Here is an 18695-nt window from a genome sequence, read left to right on the forward strand (position 1 = left end):
CTCTGCACCTTTACATCTGTGTATCTATTAACTGTATATCGTTATATCTCTATATCTCTTGCATCTCTCTGTATCTCTATATCTGTATATCTCTATATCTCCGTGTATCTCTCTGTCTGTATATCCCAGTATCTCTCTGTATCTCTGTATATCTCTGTATCTATCTCTGTATCTTTCTATGGGTATCTCTGTCTGTCCCGCAGCCCGTCCGTGAGGCAGAGCCCAGCTGCCCCGTCCCAGCCGCTCACCTTGAGCCGGTTGTTCTCGCTCTGCAGGTGCTTGATGGAGAGCTGCAGGGCGTCGATCTGCTGCAGGAGCAGGGGCGAGTCCTTCACCTGCACGGGCCCCGAGCCCCCTCCTGCCACCGGGGCAGCGCTGACACCTGCGCACGGACCAACGGCCGCAGCGTGAGCCGCCCGGGGCGCCCCGGCCACCGGCTGCCCCGCTGCCCCAGCAGGACCCGCTGCCCCCGGACCGAGCGGCTGGGACACCAAGCCCCACATGCGGCTGCGCGGCTCCTACCTCTCTGCTGGTCCTCTGCAGCGCGGGGGGGCCGGAGAGACAAGAAGAAGCAGAATTAAAGCCGAGGCTGGAGCATGGGGGGAGCCGTGGCCACAGGAGCCCTGGTCACCACGGCTGGGTCCTCTGCCACCCCTGTCCCCTGGCGCCAGAGCGGTGACCGGCCACCCCACGGGGGCCATGGGACCCCTGTGCTGCTGCTGCTGCAGGATCCAGGGGCATCTGGGGGGGTCTGGGGAGCCCCGGCCGCAGCAGCCGCCTCTCCCTGCGGGTCTGGGGACACCCCCCAGCCCCCAGCCTGTCCCCTGCTCGGCACCCCGAGCGCTGGGGTCCCCCCACCCCACCCCACCCGTGTCCCCCGCGCCGGGGCAGGGGAGCTGGTGCTGGTGCGGTGCTCACCGGCTGCACACGCTGTTGGGGACCGACACCGCGCTGCCAGCGTCCCCGAGAGCCAGCGCTGGTGGCCGCAGTGACATGGGGACAGGCTGCAGCTCCACAAGGGCCGGGAGCTGCTGTGTGCAGGTGTCACCAAACCGGAATGGGGACCTGGACCCATGGGATCATGGCCACGCCGGGGCCAGGCTGCCCCACCGCCCTGGGGACCGTCCTAAGGGACACCTGTGCTCCTGCTGTCCCACGGCCAGCGCGGTGACAAAGCTGCCAGTGCACTGCCAGCGCCCCACGCTCTGCTCTGCCACCAAACTTGTCCCAGACATTTCTTGTGGGACGTGTCCCCCAAAGCGAGCGACGAGGAGGGTGCGGACAGCCGCCTCGCAGCACCCGCCACCATCACCACCCGCGGCCGCGGGGCCCGGACAGCCCGGGGGACACCAGAACTGGGATTTCACCCGCGGCCGCGGGGCCCGGACAGCCCGGGGGGCACCAGAACTGGGATTTCCCGGAGCAGCCCACGCAGGGAGCCCTGGGGAGCTCCCGGTAACCGTTACAGCCCAAACGCCACCTGTCCGGTCCCCTGTCACCACCGCAGGGGCTCTGCTGGCTACAGGGAGGCCAGCGGGATGGGGACATGTTTGCTCCTGCCGCGGCCCCTGGGTGGTGTCACACGCAGGGCAGCCCTGGGCTCTGTGTCCCCGCCATGTCCCCGTGTCCCTCCCAGTGCAAAGCCCCCGCCCCGGCCGGTGCCGCACCTCCGGCGATGCCCGACACGATGGAGGCCACCCCCGAGGCGGGGGCGCCGCGCAGGCCCTCGATGGTCCGCTTGGACTGGTTGTTCAGGCGCTGCTTCAGCTCCACCTTCTCGGACTCCAGCTGGTCGATGTCGGCCTGCAGCGCGTCCATGGTCTCCTCGAACTCCCTGCGGGGGCACACGAGTCACGGGCAGCCGGGACACGGCCCCGCAGCACCCCCAGCGCTGCCCGGCCCCTCGCAGCCCCACCGCCAGCACCGGGAAGGATGGATCCTGTCTGCAACTGCTGCCCTGCACACTTGTCAGACCTTCCGGGTTCAGGTCCGTCTGCTCATATAGCAAAGAGAGGAGCGGCTTGCAAATTGCCTTCTCATGAACTACAGACACTCCTGCCCTTGCAGCTTTGGACATTTTGAACCCGCACAATGAGTCGAGTGGCTTTAACGCTCATCTCGAGACTATTGGATGAAGTGTCCCTTAGCTGAACGTTGCTCATTATACACTAAAGTGAATATGTAACCCATATGCAAATGTGTAAGCAATTGGCTCCTCAGGTGTGAATGTATTAAGATTTTGTACCCAACGGCTGCTCCTTTTCTCGCTGGCTTTGTTCAGCATCCAGACCGTGCAGCTCTGTAACAAACAATATCTCCCCCCTGTGCTGAACTTGGCTCATTTGTACGCCCAGGGGGTACAGAACCCCGGTTTTGGGACAACACTGGCGGCCCCCCCACCTCGCACGTACTTCTCCTTCTTTTTGAGCAGTGTCTGGGTCTCGTCCAGCTTTGTCTGTATCTTCTCCACGCGGTCGTCGGCGTCCTTGGACGCGCTGTCCAGCTTCTTCTCCAGGAGGCTGAGCCGCACGTTGGCCTCGCTGAGCTCCTCGCCCTGCGAGAGGGGGAATCAGAGCTCGGGGGGCACCCAGAAACGCTCCCACCCCAAACCCCAGCTCCCCCGCACTGCTGGGCCCACACGCACCCGGCACCAGTGCGCCCTGCACCAGAACACGGTGGGGACAGGCTGGGACAGCCGGGGACAGGGAGGCGCCAGGCGACGGCACCTCCCTGACAACAGGAAGAACATACCCGTGATCTGGCTGGGACTCGTCAGCCCCACAGACGGCAAATGTGTCACCCAGAGCATGGTGTCACCAGAGCATGGTGTCACCCAGAGCACAGTGTCACCCAGAGCATGGTGTCACCCAGAGCATGGTGTCACCCAGAGCATGGTGTGACCCGGAGCATGGTGTGACCCAGAGCATGGTGTGACCCAGAGCATGGTGTCACCCAGAGCACGGTGTGACCCAGAGCATGGTGTGACCCAGAGCATGGTGTGACCCAGCGCACGGTGTGACCCAGGGCATGGTGTCACCCAGAGCATGGTGTGACCCAGAGCATGGTGTGACCCAGAGCACGGTGTCACCCAGAGCATGGTGTGACCCAGAGCACGGTGTGACCCAGAGCATGGTGTGACCCAGAGCATGGTGTGACCCAGAGCACGGTGTCACCCAGAGCATGGTGTGACCCAGAGCATGGTGTGACCCAGGGCATGGTGTCACCCAGAGCATGGTGTGACCCGGAGCATGGTGTGACCCAGAGCACGGTGTCACCCAGAGCATGGTGTGACCCAGCGCACGGTGTCACCCAGAGCATGGTGTCACCCAGAGCACGGTGTCACCCAGAGCATGGTGTGACCCAGAGCACGGTGTCACCCAGAGCATGGTGTCACCACGGCGGCTGCGCTGGCCCGGCAGGACGGCAGAGAGCGGCCGGGGAGCTGCTCACCTTGATCTTGAGGGACTTCTTCAGCTCCTTGATGACCGTCTCCCTGTCCTCCAGCTTCAGCCCCAGCCCCTCGGCGTCCGTGATCTCCGCCCGAAGAGCCGCGGCCCGCAGCTCGGCCGGGGGGGTGGGCTGCAACGGAACCGGGAGCGCCGGCAAAATTAGTGTTTGGTGGAGAATCCACGTGACTGCAGACAGGAGCATGGGGTGACAGGGGAACCATCCTTGGTCCCCGAGTCCCCAGCTCTCTGTGCCTGTCATGCCCCAAGGACAGTCCCCGAGTCCCCAGCTCTCTGTGCCTGTCATGCCCCAAGGACAGTCCCTGAGTCCCCAGCTCTCTGTGCCTGTCATGCCCCAAGGACAGTCCCCGAGTCCCCAGCTCTCTGTCCCCATCGCGCCCCAAGGACAGTCCCCTCCCAGGGGTGGCAGCGGGACCACGGGGGGTCGCGGGGGGCCCGGGATGCTCCGGCTCTGCCCCACCTTGCTCTGCGGCCTGTCCGCGTCGTACTCGCCCTCCTGCATGGCCGTGGCCATCTTGTTCATGGTGGCGATGAGGATGCTGCAGGACTGGCGCAGGCACTCGTAGGGGTTGATGCCTGCGGTGCCGTAGATCTGCAAAGGACATGGGGGGGTGGCAGGTGGCCCTGGGCTGGGCTCAGCCCCCCTCACAGCCCCTCCACACCCCCCAAAGGGGCCGCAGACCCTCTGGGGGCTGGAGCGCACAGGCCGCTGCGGGAGCACAGCGCAGAGCAGGGGAGCACGAAGCCCCCGCGTTCTGTGTCCGCTGCCCGTTCCCAGCTCCGCACGGCTCTGCCACCGCAGCCGCCGCGGCCGGTCCCGGCTCAGCCACAGCGCGGGAGCCGGGGTGTCCCACCTGCTCGCTGGCTTTGAACGCCAGGTCCTCCAGCTTCAGCGCCTGCAGCCCCTCGTTCTCGGCCAGCGGAGCGATCAGCTGCGCCCCGGCAGCCGCCACCTCCTGCAGCACGGCCACCACCCACGTCAGGTGCTTGCGGCACTCCAGCAGCGTGTCCGACACCTGCACGGCAGCACCGCCTTGCTTGGAAAGGCCCTCAAGATCATGGAGTCCAACCACACCCCACCCCGGCACTGCCCCATGTCCTGAGAACCTCCTGTCCGTCTGTCCAGCCCTCCAGGGATGGTGACTCCAGCACTGCCCTGGGCAGCCTGTTCAATGCCCCACAGCCCTTTGGGGAAGAAATTGTTCCCACATCCAACCTCAACCTCCCCTGGCGCAACTTGAGGCCGTTTCCTCTGCTCCTGGCGCTTGTTCCTGGGGAGCAGAGCCCGACCCCCCTGGCTCCAAGCTCCTTTCAGGCAGTTCAGAGATCAGAAGGTCTCCCCTCAGCTCCTGTTCTCCACCTGAACCCCCCAGGTCCCTCAGCGGCTCCATCACACTTGTGCTCCAGCCCCTCACCAGCTCCGTTCCCTTCTCTCCACTCGCTCCAGCACCTCAAGCCCTTTCTTGGCACGAGGGGCCAAAACTGACCCCGGATTCACGGTCTGGCCTCCCCAGGTCCCAGCACAGGGACGGTCACTGCCCTGGTCCTGCTGGCCACACCAGTGCTGGTCCCAGCCAGGATGCTGGTGGCCTCTTGGCCACCTGGGCACGCGCTGGCTCATGTTCAGCCGCTGGCACCAACACCCCCAGGTCCAGCAGAAACAGGGTGGTTGGGACAGGCAGAGACACACATACAGCTTCCCAGCTGCACCACTCGCCTGCCCTGCTCTGACTTTAACTGGTCCTGTGGCAGCACCAGAAGCAGCAGAAAGACAGAAAGAAACTGAGGGCTGGAGGAAAGCAGGTTACCGGTCCCTGTCTCCTTCCCACCCAGAGACACGACGCCCCGTTCACCTGCTGCCCGAAGCCCAGCGCCGCGGGGATCCCCGGCGCGTCCGTCCCGGGCATGCGGCGCCGGATCTTCTTGCAGAACTGGCGGATGTCGCTGCAGGACGTGTCCAGGTCCTTCAGCAGCAGCGGCAGGTCGGACGCCTCCTGCCCGGCCTGGACGCAGACAGCAGAGCTCAGAGCTGCTGCCAGGGGTCACAGGGAGCCCCACGGAGCCCCACGGAGCCCCACCCACCCCACAGAGCCCCACACAGCCCCACGTACCTGCAGGAAGGCGCGCAGGCGGCTCACCTCCACCCCCATGCAGTCCAGGGCGCTCTGGGTGAACTGCAGAGCAAACACAGGCACGGTCAGGCCAGCGCGACAGCGGCTCTGGGGAACGGGGCTCCGGTCTGGGCCGTTCTGGGACAGCCCCTCCGTGCACCACCCCGACACGGCTCCAGCGATACTGGAGCAGGAAAACGCACGTTCAGCCCATTTTTGGTTTACTCCGTGGGGCACAGGACGCTGGTGCCGCCCTCGCAAAGCGATCTCGGGGTGGGGGACAGGAAGGGCAAAGGCAGACAACAGGCAGCAAGGAAAGAGTGGGGTTATTTCCCCCCTCACCTTGATGTGGTCGGCCAGCTGCATGGTGCAGTCCTCAGCCTGGTCAGCCAGGTGGATGCTGTACAGGTGCTGTGGAGAGAGCAGAGATCAGCACCCTCAAACCCAGCGAGGAAATGCACAACGAAAACCCCAAACACCGAGGGCTTGGCCTCACTTGTAACTGGAAGCGACCCCGCCTGAGAGCCTCTGAATGTTCAGCCCTGCAAAGGAGCTGCTGGTCCTGAATCCAACGGGTCTGCAGCCCCGGCCGCAGCACAGAGCTGCATGGACGGGAGGGGGAACAGCACACTGCGTCCCCCGGGGCAGACACAGCCACGGGGACATCGGCACACAGCCGCGGGGACAGCCGCACAGAGCCGCGGGGACAGCCACACAGAGCCGCGGGGGACGCCGGCACAGAGCCGTGGGGACACCGGCACAGAGCCGCGGGGGACGCCGGCACAGAGGCGCGGGGGACGCCGGCACAGAGCCGCGGGGGACGCCGGCACAGAGGCGCGGGGGACGCCGGCACAGAGCCGTGGGGGACGCCAGCACAGAGCCGCGGGGGACGCCGGCACAGAGCCGCGGGGGACGCCGGCACAGAGCCGTGGGGACAGCGGCACAGAGGCGCGGGGGACGCCGGCACAGAGGCACGGGGACAGCGGCATAGAGCCGCAGGGGACGCCGGCACAGAGGCACAGGGACAGTGGCACAGAGCCGTGGGGACAGCGGCACAGAGGTGCGGGGGACGCCGGCACAGAGGCACAGGGACAGTGGCACAGAGCCGTGGGGGACGCCGGCACAGAGGCACAGAGGCGCGGGGGACGCCGGCACAGAGGCACAGGGACAGTGGCACAGAGCCGTGGGGACAGCGGCACAGAGGCGCGGGGGACGCCGGCACAGAGGCACGGGGACAGTGGCACAGAGCCGCGGGGACGCCGGCACAGAGGCACAGGGACAGTGGCACAGAGCCGCGGGGGACGCCGGCACAGCGGGTCCTGCGCGTTCCAGAGGTGAAAACATCCAGGGAACGTGCTGCCAACCAGCTGTGAACACTGTGTCCCAGGGCAGGATTTCCAGCCGTGGCCCTGCCAGCCCGGCTGTCCCCATCCCCACCCCGCGGTCACACAGACACTGTCCCCCCAGCCCCCCATAGAATATTATAGAATCACAGAATGTTTGGGACCTTCCCAGCCCCCCAGTGCCCCCTGCCATGACAGGGACATCTGCAGCAGCTCAGGTTGCTCAGAGCCCCGTCCAGCCTGGCCTGGGATGTCTCTGGGATGTTCATCCACCACCTCTCTGGCCAACCTGCCCAGGCTCTCACCGCCCTCAGGGGCAGCAATTCCCTCCTCGTGTCCCCCAGCCCCACCTGGTAGTACTTGATGGCTTTGGTCAGCGGCTCCACGTTGACTGTCTCGTCCAGCTGGTCCTTGTGCAGCAGCTCGATCAGAAAGTCCAGCGAGCGCTCGTGGACGCTCATCTCAGGGTACAGCATCCCCACCTTCTTGTAAACCTCCACGCTGCACTTGTTCAGGGCCCTGGGGAGGGAACGTGGTTGGAGGGGCTGGGACAGACCCCTGCTCCAGGGAGCACTGAGCCACGTCCCCAGGGGCAACGGGATCCCTGAGCTCTGGTCACACCGAGCCACGAGTCACGTCCTGGGGAACAAAGCCGAGCAAGCCTCAGGGCGAGAAGCCCCCAGGCGCGAGCATTTGGTGGCTGCTGGCATTTGCAGGGAAAAGGCGGCTCCGCGGTGCTGCCAGCGATGGGCTCACACAAACCCCATGCTGGGGCTGACACGGGGACACCCACACGGGTACCCGGCAGGGACACGGGGTGCGGGGAGAGCCGGCTCGCGGGAACTGGAGCCCGAGCCAGCTCAACGCAATATGTGCAACATCTCCTGGCAGCAGAGATGGAAAACGAGCAGCCCGAGGCTGCCGTGGCCTCGGGACACGGTCCCAGCTGGAGGACGAGCAGCACGTGCAGGAGGATCGGATCGGATCTCCTCCCGTGTCAGCTCTTGGGAGGAACAGAGGGGAGGACTGAAATGGAAGTGAACAACCCCTCACGCGGCAACAGCTGGGATCCCTCGGCTTTCCTGCAGCCCAGCTGCCGAAATCTGCCCCTCCGGTGGGAGCGGCTGCAGAGCTGCCGCGGCTCCCGGAGCTGCAGCACGGGACGAGGGCGAGGATGAGGACGAGGGGAAGGTCGATACTCACTGCTCATATTTGTGCAGGGTGGCCTGCAGGAGGCTCAGCGAATACACCAGCCCCGCGGCGAAGCTGAGCTGCTCCCCGGCAGCGCCGCGCAGCCCAGCGCGCTCCGCACAGCTCTCGCTCAGCTCGAACTTCTCCTGAGCCTGCTTGCTGATCAGCTCGGCCTGTCGGGAACAGCGAAACCCTCAGAGTCCGCCCGCGCGAGCTCCCGTCTGCCCCACAGAGCACGGGCCGGCCCCACAGAGCACGGATCAGCCCCACAGAGCACAGGCCGGCCCCACAGAGCACAGACCGGCCCCACAGAGCACGGACCAGCCCCACAGAGCACTGGCCAGCCCCATAGAGCACAGATCAGCCCCACAGAGCACAGACCGGCCCCACAGAGCACGGGCCGGCCCCACAGAGCACGGATCAGCCAAACGCCCCCAGAAAGCAAGAGAAGATTCCCGCAGTGCAGCAGGGGAACGAGCGGGACAGCAGAGCGCGAGGCCCCCTTGGTGCCGAGGACACCGTGGTCACCCCGCCCCGACCAAACCGGGGGCTCGACCCAGCGGTACCACAGCTGGCAGCTCCCCACGCTGCGCCCCAACCCTGCGGGCCAGGTTCACCCCCAGACAATCCCGAAAGGGCTCAAACGAGGAAACTCCAAATCCCAGATTCAACCGGGACAGAAAGAAAAGCGACATTTCCCACAGAGCCGTGTGGCACAGCCACTGAGCCCTGGCCAGCCCAACCGAGCCCTGGCCAGCCCAACCAGCACCACAGGAATGAACAACACTCCCGGCCCCAACAGCCCCGCTCAGGGGATGGTCCCAGCTCAGATGGTCCCGGCTCAGATGGTCCCGGCTCAGGAGACAGCCCCAGCTCAAAGCTCCGGGGCAGAGCCACCACAAGCTGGTGAGAAGGCCCAGCTGCCCCGGGCGCCCGTCCCACCTTGCAGATGAGGCGCGGGATGAGCAGCAGCACCAGCACGCAGTCGTGGTCCCCGCCGTGGCGCAGGAAGCTGTCGGGCATGAAGGAGGTGAGGAGCGAGACGTGGCGGTTGGCCTGCTGCACCTCCATCTGCCGCAGCTCCATCTCGATGGCCTGCGGGGACACGCGGTCAGGGCAGCCCCTGCTCCCCTCCCCAACCCGTGTCCCAGCCCCGTCGGCGCTTTAAGAAGACAGATCATCTTTCCTGCCGGGACGCGGCAGCCGCCTGGCTCCCGGCTGCACGGAGACATTTGCTCATGACAACCCACAGGGACCGGCCTGGGCTCTGGTCTGACCCGGGTACGGGACACCAGGTGTGCGAGCTCACAGGTTTTCCTTCCCCCACCAGCGTTCAGTGTGATCACAGAATCACAGAACTGTTGTGGTTGGAAAAGCCCCTCAAGCTCATGGAGTCCAACCGTTCCCCAGCCCTGTCCCTGCCCCATGTCCTGAGAACCTCATGTCCGTCTGTCCAGCCCTTAGGGATGCTGACTCCAGCACTGCCCTGGGCAGCCTGTTCAATGCCCCACAGCCCTTTGGGGAAGAAATTGTTCCTAAATCCAACCTCAACCTCCCCTGGGCAACTTGAGGCCGTTTCCTCTGCTCCTGGCGCTTGTTCCTGGGGAGCAGAGCCCGACCCCCCTGGCTCCAAGCTCCTTTCAGGCAGTTCAGAGATCAGAAGGTCTCCCCTCAGCTCCTGTTCTCCAGCTGAACCCCCAGGTCCCTCAGCTGCTCCATCACACTTGTGCTCCAGCCCCTCACCAGCTCCGTTCCCTTCTCTCACTCGCTCCAGCACCTCAAGGGTTTCTTGGCGTGAGGGGCCCAGAGCTGCCCCAGGATTGGCGGTTTGGGCTCCCCAGGTCCCAGCACAGGGACGGTCGCTGCCCTGGCCCCGCTGCCCCGCACTGTGACAATGCCCACGCCGTGAGCTCTGGGCACGCTGGTCCACAGAACGATCCCTCTCTGCGCACGGCTGCCCAGGGCACCGCGGGCACAGGTCACCGTGGGCACAGGTCACCGCGGGCACAGGTCACCCCGGGCACAGGTCACCGCGGGCACAGGTCACCGCGGGCACAGCTCTCCTCCAGCCATACCTTGGCGTGCGCTTTCGTCTCTGCAAATTTAATCTTGAAGTCGAACATCTCGGGCGGCGGCTGCTGCTGCTTCTCGGCAGACGCTTCTTGCTGACTCATGAGCTCTCGGTTCACGTCCTGGCACAGAAAAAAGCTGCTGTGAGAGACAGAAAACCGGCCCAGAGGAGACCTGTGGTTCCCCAGCCCCCCAGCACCCCACACCCAACCCCAGCGCCACGGGGGCTCCTTGTGCCACGCGCACAGTGGTGGATGGCAGGACAGGAGGGGAATACGTGGGCTTTCCACGCGCTGGGCTGACAACACGCTGCACTAAAGCCAAGGAACCCCCAGACTCATCACCCATCTCCTTCCCGGCCAGCAGAGCCCCAGAGAACAACCCCCGTGCTGAACAACCCCCGTGCTGAACAACCCCCGTGCTGAACCGTCCCAGTGCTGAACAACCCCAGTGCCGAACCCCCCAGTACCGAACCCCCCAGTGCCGAACCCCCCAGTGCCGAACAGCCCCAGTGCTGAACAGCCCCAGTGCCGAACAGCCCCAGTGCTGAACAGCCCCAGTGCCGAACCCCCCAGTGCTGAACAGCCCCAGTGCTGAACAGCCCCAGTGCTGAACAGCCCCAGTGCCGAACAGCCCCAGTGCTGAACAGCCCCAGTGCCGAACCCCCAAGTGCCGAACAACCCCAGTGCCGAACAGCCCCAGTGCCGAACAGCCCCAGTGCTGAACAACCCCAGTGCCGAACCCCCCAGTGCTGAGCCCCTAGTGCTGAACAGCCCCAGTGCCGAACCCCCCAGTGCTGAACAGCCCCAGTGCTGAACAGCCCCAGTGCCGAACAGCCCCAGTGCCGAACAGCCCCAGTGCTGAACAGCCCCAGTGCCGAACAGCCCCAGTGCCGAACCCCCCAGTGCTGAACAGCCCCAGTGCTGAACAGCCCCAGTGCCGAACCCCCCAGTGCTGAACAGCCCCAGTGCCGAACCCCCCAGTGCTGAGCCCCTAGTGCTGAACAGCCCCAGTGCCGAACAGCCCCAGTGCCGAACCCCCCAGTGCCGAACAGCCCCAGTGCCGAACCCCCCAGTGCCGAACAGCCCCAGTGCCGAACAGCCCCGGTGCTGAGCGCCCCGGCTGCTCTGCCCAGGCCTCGGTCCCCACCTGGCGCACGAGCAGCAGCAGCTGCAGTAGCGTGTGTTTTTATGACAGTGTATCCACAGGTGTGTCCGGCCTGGCTGCAGCTGGGCGCTGCCTGCGGCGCCCGCGGGACAGGCAGGGGACAGGCAGGGGACAGGGAAGGGACAGGGAAGGGACAGGCAGGGGACAGGCAGGGGACAGGGAAGGGACAGGCAGGGGACAGGCAGGGGACAGGGAAGGGACAGGGAAGGGACAGGCAGGGGACAGGCAGGGGACAGGGAAGGGACAGGCAGGGGACAGGGAAGGGACAGGCAGGGGACAGGCAGGGGACAGGCAGGGGACAGGGAAGGGACAGGCAGGGGACAGGCAGGGGACAGGGAAGGGACAGGCAGGGGACAGGCAGGGCTGCCGGGGTCACCAGAAGCACGGGGCGGGTCTGGCACTGCCACAGGTGCCAGGAAAGCTCCTGAGGAGCCCTGACCCAGCCCCAGCGCTGTGTCCTGCGGTGCCACCTCCCCGAGCGCAGGACGCAGCCGCTGTTCCTGCCCGGGCCACCTCTGCTGGGGACGCTCCTGCCCACACCTGCCCTGTCTCCCTGTTGCCGAGGGGGTCCCGGAGGAGCAGGGGACACGGGCGGGCGCACCTGGAGGTGAGCAGTCAGCTCTCGGTACTTTTTGATGGTCTGCTGGTAGTCGGCCACAGTCTCCTGCGCGGCCTCCACGCGCTTCTCGGCCTCGCGCACCCGCGCCGTGGCCATGTCCAGCTGCTCCCGCAGCTCCAGCTCCGTCTCCCGCGCGTTTTCCTGCAGCTCGTCGTTCATCTCGTTCATGGCTTCCTGGTGGGGTGGCAGGATGGGACATGGTGACACCGCAGCTCAGCCAGCCAGGGCTGTCGGGCATTTTCGGGTGCAAGGGGCGCGTTCTGCTGAGCAGAAGGCTGCACCGCTGGGAAATGACAGCGGGACGATGCCTGCAGAGGTTCCCCGGTCCCTCCCCACCCTTGCACCAGCCCAGCCCCGCACCAGGACCCACAGCAGCGGCACGGACCCCCCAGTGCCCGCCTTGCTCAGCGGGGTCCGTCTTACCAGGTCCCCGACGGTCTCGCGCAGCTCCCGGACCTTCTCCTCCAGGTCGAGGTTTCTCTCGGTCAGTGTCTCCACCATCTCTTCAGCCCCCAGAGCAGCATCCACCTGCAGACACACACGTCAGCCCCGCCTGGCGCTGCGGCCGCCCACGCTGGGTCACCCCGCCGGCTGCGGCACACGGCTGGTGACCACAGCGCCCACCAGGGCTGCGGGTTTGCCACAGTGCGGCGGGTCCCTCCTCAGAGCAGCATCCCTGCAGAGAAACCGCCCAAACCAGCGTGGGCAGCGGCCCCACCGGTGACCTCAGGACGGGCACCCAAAGAGCAGCTCTGGCTCCGGGGTGGTCACCGGCTCCGTGGCTGCGGCACCGGGCAGAACAGTTCCACAGCCCCAGCCCGGCGGGGCCGCAGGAGCTCTGCGCCCCCCCGGCCCAGCCCCGCTCACGCAGGGTCACGGGGCACATCGCACGGGGTCGGTCCGGGCGGGTTTGAATGTCTCAGCGGAGACTCCAACCCCCCGTGGCCTCACCTGCTCCTTCAGCTCATCAACCGTCTTCTCCGCCTGCTTCAGCTCCTCCTGCAGCTTCTCCCTCTGCTGGCGCAGGGACTCCAGCTCCGTGTTCTTCTTCTCCATCTGCTTCTGAAGCTTCACGTGTTCCTGCTTCTCCGAGGCAGATAAGTCCCGCATCCTTGGGAGGAACAAGCAGCCCCATCGCAGGCCCCGCTGCCAGAGACCCCGTCCCCCCGCTGCTCCTGGTGGGCACCGGCAGAGCCAGGACCCCCCGCCCTGGGGGACACCAGCAGCGCCCCCTGAGAACAGCCCCTTAACAGCCAGCGGTGGGGGAATCAGTGCCCGAGGCAGCACCTTCCGTGGGGAGGGTGAGACCGAGAGGGATGGAGAGAGCAGAATGTGGAAAAACAGACACCAGGGACAAGCAGGGGCAGCTGTAAGCGGGACAGGCTGGAGCACAGAGAGCAGAGAGTAAGTCACATCCACAGGCTTCTGCAGCGCGAGAGAGCTCGGCAGCAGAAACAAGCACGAGCAGCGCTGGGAAAGAGCTCAGGAGCAGAGAGCACGAGCAGCGCTGGGAAAGAGCTCGGGAGCAGAGAGCACGAGCCGCGCTGGGAAAGAGCTCGGGAACAGAGAGCACGAGCAGCGCTGGGAAAGAGCTCGGGAGCAGAGAGCACGAGCAGCGCTGGGAAAGAGCTCGGGAGCAGAGAGCACGAGCCGCGCTGGGAAAGAGCTCGGGAACAGAGAGCACGAGCCGCGCTGGGAAAGAGCTCGGGAGCAGAGAGCACGAGCAGCGCTGGGAAAGAGCTCGGGAACAGAGAGCACGAGCAGCGCTGGGAAAGAGCTCGGGAGCAGAGAGCACGAGCAGCGCTGGGAAAGCTGTGGCCGCCCGGGGAACAGCGCTGGTTGTGTGAGCACCGAGGCCGCGGGTGACAGCCCCAAACAGCCCAGGGATGCGAGTTCTGGAGCTCCTCACATTCCAACCTCCGCCCCCCACATCGTATGGACACTGTAGTTCCAAGGATTACTGCCAGACACCTCTCCCGTTTGTCATTTTGTGACACATGGTGAAATACACTGCTTTGCAATGGGGTCCATGTTTCAAAACACACTGTATCTGGATGGGAGCCCTGACACAGACGGCGCTCAGAGCGGGACAGCGGGGCCCTCGTGGGACAGAACCAGCCCGGGGAGCACCCAGCCCAGGCAGCACCCAGCTCTGGGGAGCACCCAGCTCTGGGGAACACCCAGCTCTGGGGAACACCCAGCCCAGGCAGCACCCAGTTCTGGGGAGCACCCAGCTCTGGGGAACACCCAGCCCAGGCAGCACCCAGCTCTGGGGAGCACCCAGCTCTGGGGAACACCCAGCTCTGGGGAACACCCAGCCCGGGGAGCACCCAGCTCTGGGGAACACCCAGCTCTGGGGAACACCCAGCCCGGGGAGCACCCAGCCCAGGGAGCACCCAGCTCTGGGGAACACCCAGCTCTGGGGAGCACCCAGCTCTGGGGAACACCCAGCTCGGGGAGCACCCAGCCTGGGGAGCACACGTGCTCTCGTACCTGACCAGAGCCTCCTTGAGCCTCGCGTTCTGCTCCTCCAGCTGCTTCACCTGGTAACTGGAGGCGGCCCCGTCCGAGCCTGCGGCAGAAAGGACACGTTGTTCCGCCTGCGCAGCCACAGCAGCTGCTGCCGGAGCCCGTTCCCGCAGCACCGGGCCGGGGCGGACGTGCAGGACAGCTGAGGGGGATACACCGGTCCCTCTGCAGCCAAGCTAAAGCGAAGCCTTGTGCTCGACACCGGCGTTTGCGGGCTGAGATTCCCCAGCGGCACCAGAGCCGGCTGTGCAGATGAGGAACCGCCACAGCGACCCACGGACCATCCTGAGCAGCCAGAGGGCCGCGGCACAGCCACACGGCGCTGGAGACCAAGAGCTCCCAGCTCCCGACCCTCCCGCTCAGTGACACAAACTCCGACCGAGGCCGCTGCTCCCCGCAGCCGTTTCGCGCCCCCGGCAGCTCCTCCTGCCCGTGTTTGCCGCAGCCCCTGCCTGCGGGTTGGGGCTGGTCACCAGGTGCGTGCCAGCACTGCTGTTCAGAGACCGGCTCCTTTCCTGCTGGGTGTGATTTCTAAAGCCAGGAGACCCCAGGGAACCCAAACAAGGGCAACGTGCTGGTTCTGAGGCTGCTCAGTGCAAAGCTGCGAGGTGGGATCAGTAACAAAAGCTGCTGTGTTAGCTCCCACATAACGTGTGTCCCATCACACACCTTTTGGGGTGGGACCCCCCAACCCCAGGGACAATGAGAAGCGTTAAAACGAAGGCTGAGCTTTTCCAAGCCCAGGACCTGTCCCCAGGGTCAGAAGCGTACGGCTCCATCTCGGCCCTCCCAGCGGGGCCGGGACCCAAAAGATGAAGCCGAGCTGCTGCTGACCGCCCGGCTGTGACAGTGACATCTGTGCCACCCGGCGGGGCTGGGGACGCGGCAGGAACCTCCCGCGGCTGTTCGCGATGGCAGAGGCGCAGCCTCGGCCCGCACACAGAGAGAGCCAGCGCTGCCCGCAGCGGGCACCGCTCCGTCCCGCCACGGGCTGCTGGGACCCCCCAGCCGCCCCCTTCCCACCTTTCTCCTCGATCTCGTGCTTCAGGATCTCCAGGTCCATGGTGAGATATTCCACCTTCTCCTTCAGGGAGTCCACCTCCTGCTGCAGGGACTCGGCTCGCTCCTCGGCCATCTCCTTGTCCAGCGTGGCCATCTCGATGGCGTCGGCCGTGTCCGCCATCTCCTCCATGTAGCGCTCCTTGGCTTCCAGGGCATCCTTGGCCTCCTGCGGGGCACAGGGGGTGAGCGCTGCCGACGGCGCACAGAGCCCGCTCACCGCCAGCCGGGCCAGGCTGCTCTGACCACCCAAGGGAGGCCCGTGGCCAGTTAACAGCCGCTCGCTGGGCTGAGCGGGGCCGGCCCAACAGCTCCGGTGCCATCACCCTCCTCACAGCACAGCCCAGCAGGAACCGGCTGCGGCCAGGACACGGACGTGAAGGCAGAAAATCCTTAGGCTTGTACTGGAGCAGACAATCAAACAAACCACCGGGGAAACAGAGCAAGAATCCTCCCGGGAAAACCAGGGCAGAGGGGCAGAGGCTGCTCTGGAGCGGCAGGCGCGGGGACCAGAACCGGGCCAAGGGAAGATCCACCTGCAGCAACACCTCAAGCGACACCCAGGGGCTCAGCAGGAGCCGAGAGGCCACGGGAGAAATGAGAGACCTTCTCCTTAACGAGCCACACCACGGTTAATTAGCTGCAAAGCCCTGCGGCGTTCGCTGCCTCGTACCCGCAGCCCAGCAGGGCAGGAGCTCGGACTGCGTTAGTTAAGGAGATGAGGTTTAACTAATTAAAGTCTGTGTTAGAAAGTCAGGATCAGGACTCCCTGGGAAGCCAATGCAGAATGGAACCCAGGCTGGAGGGGCCAGGAGTGACATGGTGCCCAGGGCAGGGATGCGGTGCGTAGGAAGGGATGAGGTGTGCAGGGCAGGGATGCGGTGCGCAGGAAGGGATGCAGTATGCAGGAAGGGAGCCCCCCCGATGTCCCCATCCCGGAAGGGACAGGACTCGTGTGGCCGTGCTCCGGCGGGCTGGGACCCCCATAGAGCGGCTGCTCCAGGCCCAGCTGGAGCCCCACACATCCCTGGGGATGGAGACACCCAGCACCCCTGAGCGCCCTGCGCTGGTCACTGATCATCCCCACAGGAAAACGGGGTTTCTTATGTTTGAAAGCAATTTCCTGTATTTCAGTTTGCGCCCGTCTTTTCCCCCTCTGGGTGGGCACCACAGGAAGGATTGGGCTCCATCTTCTCTCCTTCCCCGTCAGGTATTCACAGCACCGATGAGACCCCGGGCTCCTGGGACAGCCTGCGCACGCCCGTCACGACGTCCCCCGCTCGGACGGGGCTCCCGAGCCCCGGGGCCAGCCCAGCCCTGTCCAGCTCACTCAGCCCGGCTCCCAGAGTCCGTTCCCATGTCCTGAGAACCTCCTGTCCGTCTGTCCAGCCCTCCAGGGATGGTGACTCCAGCACTGCCCTGGGCAGCCTGTTCAATGCCCCACAGCCCTTTGGGGAAGAAATTGTTCCCACATCCAACCTCAACCTCCCCTGGCGCAACCTGAGGCCGTTTCCTCTGCTCCTGGCGCTTGTCCCTCGTCTCGAACTTGCCAGTTCAAGATCTCCAGGTGTTCCGCTCCAGCTTGTGGAGGTGGGACAGGCAGTTTATTGGCAGGTCTGCAATGTGACCAGTGCCCCCCAGTGCTGGCAGATTAAACCGGGGACACACGGCTGATGCCGCACGGGGACGCCCGTCCTGCCAGCCCGGTGTGCAACGTGCCCTCAACCACCGCGCTCGCTGTCCCCAAAGGTCCAAGGACATCACCTCTACCCCCACCTTGCCTTACCCCGCCCGGCACTGAGTGTTGCAGCGATGGAGGAATCGCCCCTCGGACAGCTCAGACGTCCACGTGGCACAGAACAGCCACACACACGTATTAAGACAAGTCGGGGCAGCCCAGGGCTGAACGGCAGCTGGTGTCCCTGCGCCCCCCGCGCGTTCAGCGGTGGCACTGGCCCCGCAGCGCGTGTCCCTGCCAGCCCGGCCCCAGCTCTCACCTTCTTGGCCTCCTTGAGCCGCTTCTGCAGCTCGGCCTGCTGCTCCTGCATCTTGCTCTTCCACTCCTGCACCTGCTCCAGCTGGATCTTGTACTTCTCCAGCTCTTTGAGCTTCGCTTTGTCTTCATTTCGCTTTATCTTCAGAGTCTCCAATTTCTCCTCCAGGTCCCTGACTTGAGAGCGCAAGTTCTCCTCCTCCTGCAACACCAAACCAAGAATGACCACCAGGAGCAGCAACGCTCCGGCACGCCGCTCCGCCGCACAGAGCCCGACCAGCTGCTGTTCGGCACCATCCCTGGGACACTTCCAGAACGTCACTCTACACTGGCAGCCACAGACTCTGTCTGTTATTTTAATCTGTTGACTATCAATGTTCCTTGACATGCTGACATAAACCTTGTGGCCAACAAAAGGTCCTGAGCACGTTGGTTTTGACTTCACCAGGATCTGTGGATGCCTAAATCCTTTAAAAACAAAATAAATGCATAAACCCAGCACTAACAGGTCCAAGCAAATGCATAAACCCAGCACTAACAGGTCCAAGCAAATGCATAAACCCAGCACTAACAGGGCCGAGCTCCCCCTTCAGTAACCCGCTGGTGCTCAGAGCAGAGCAGCGACGTGCAAGAAACACATTCTCGTGGTCAGAAACGGATCTTACAGAGAGGTTCCAACACACCGTGCAGAGGGTCAGTGGGCTTAGTAGTTAGTGTGTGATTCAGCAGCACAGGGACACACACGTGGGGCAAAACAGCAGCACGGGGACACACACACATGTCCTGAGAACCTCCTGTCCGTCTGTCCAGCCCTCCAGGGATGGTGACTCCAGCACTGCCCTGGGCAGCCTGTTCAATGCCCCACAGCCCTTTGGGGAAGAAATTGTTCCCACATCCAACCTCAACCTCCCCTGGGCAACCTGAGGCCGTTTCCTCTGCTCCTGGCGCTTGTTCCTGGGGAGCAGAGCCCGACCCCCCTGGCTCCAAGCTCCTTTCAGGCGGTTCAGAGATCAGAAGGTCTCCCCTCAGCTCCTGTTCTCCAGCTGAACCCCCCAGGTCCCTCAGCCGCTCCATCACACTTGTGCTCCAGCCCCTCGCCAGCTCCATTCCCTTCTCTCACTTGCTCTGGCACCACAAGGGTTTCCT

The 18695-nt window shown here is 65.0% G+C and overlaps 1 protein-coding gene across 7 annotated transcripts in view; it reads right to left on the reverse strand.

The window, feature by feature from the left end:
* DCTN1 (dynactin subunit 1) overlaps positions 1–18695 on the reverse strand; it is a 68231-nt gene that overhangs the window by 3447 nt on the left and 46089 nt on the right. For 5 of the 7 annotated variants that reach the window (XM_082050387.1, XM_082050383.1, XM_082050385.1 and 2 more), the window contains 20 exons: positions 17554–17751; positions 15521–15725; positions 14462–14540; positions 12920–13079; positions 12392–12496; positions 11951–12142; positions 10188–10304; positions 9055–9207; positions 8125–8285; positions 7272–7440; positions 5921–5989; positions 5579–5641; positions 5321–5470; positions 4322–4483; positions 3928–4059; positions 3451–3579; positions 2412–2554; positions 1668–1834; positions 523–537; positions 249–382 (listed from right to left, as the gene is read on the reverse strand). In XM_082050387.1, the coding sequence (XP_081906513.1) occupies positions 249–382; positions 523–537; positions 1668–1834; positions 2412–2554; positions 3451–3579; positions 3928–4059; positions 4322–4483; positions 5321–5470; positions 5579–5641; positions 5921–5989; positions 7272–7440; positions 8125–8285; positions 9055–9207; positions 10188–10304; positions 11951–12142; positions 12392–12496; positions 12920–13079; positions 14462–14540; positions 15521–15725; positions 17554–17751 (2703 nt within the window). The remainder of the gene's footprint in view (positions 1–248; positions 383–522; positions 538–1667; positions 1835–2411; positions 2555–3450; positions 3580–3927; positions 4060–4321; positions 4484–5320; positions 5471–5578; positions 5642–5920; positions 5990–7271; positions 7441–8124; positions 8286–9054; positions 9208–10187; positions 10305–11950; positions 12143–12391; positions 12497–12919; positions 13080–14461; positions 14541–15520; positions 15726–17553; positions 17752–18695) is intronic. The other 2 variants (XM_082050386.1, XM_082050382.1) reach the window with 1 other exon arrangement.

This window comes from Streptopelia decaocto, assembly GCF_964273445.1.
Source record: "Streptopelia decaocto genome assembly, chromosome: 4".
Taxonomy (NCBI): Eukaryota; Metazoa; Chordata; class Aves; order Columbiformes; family Columbidae; genus Streptopelia; species Streptopelia decaocto.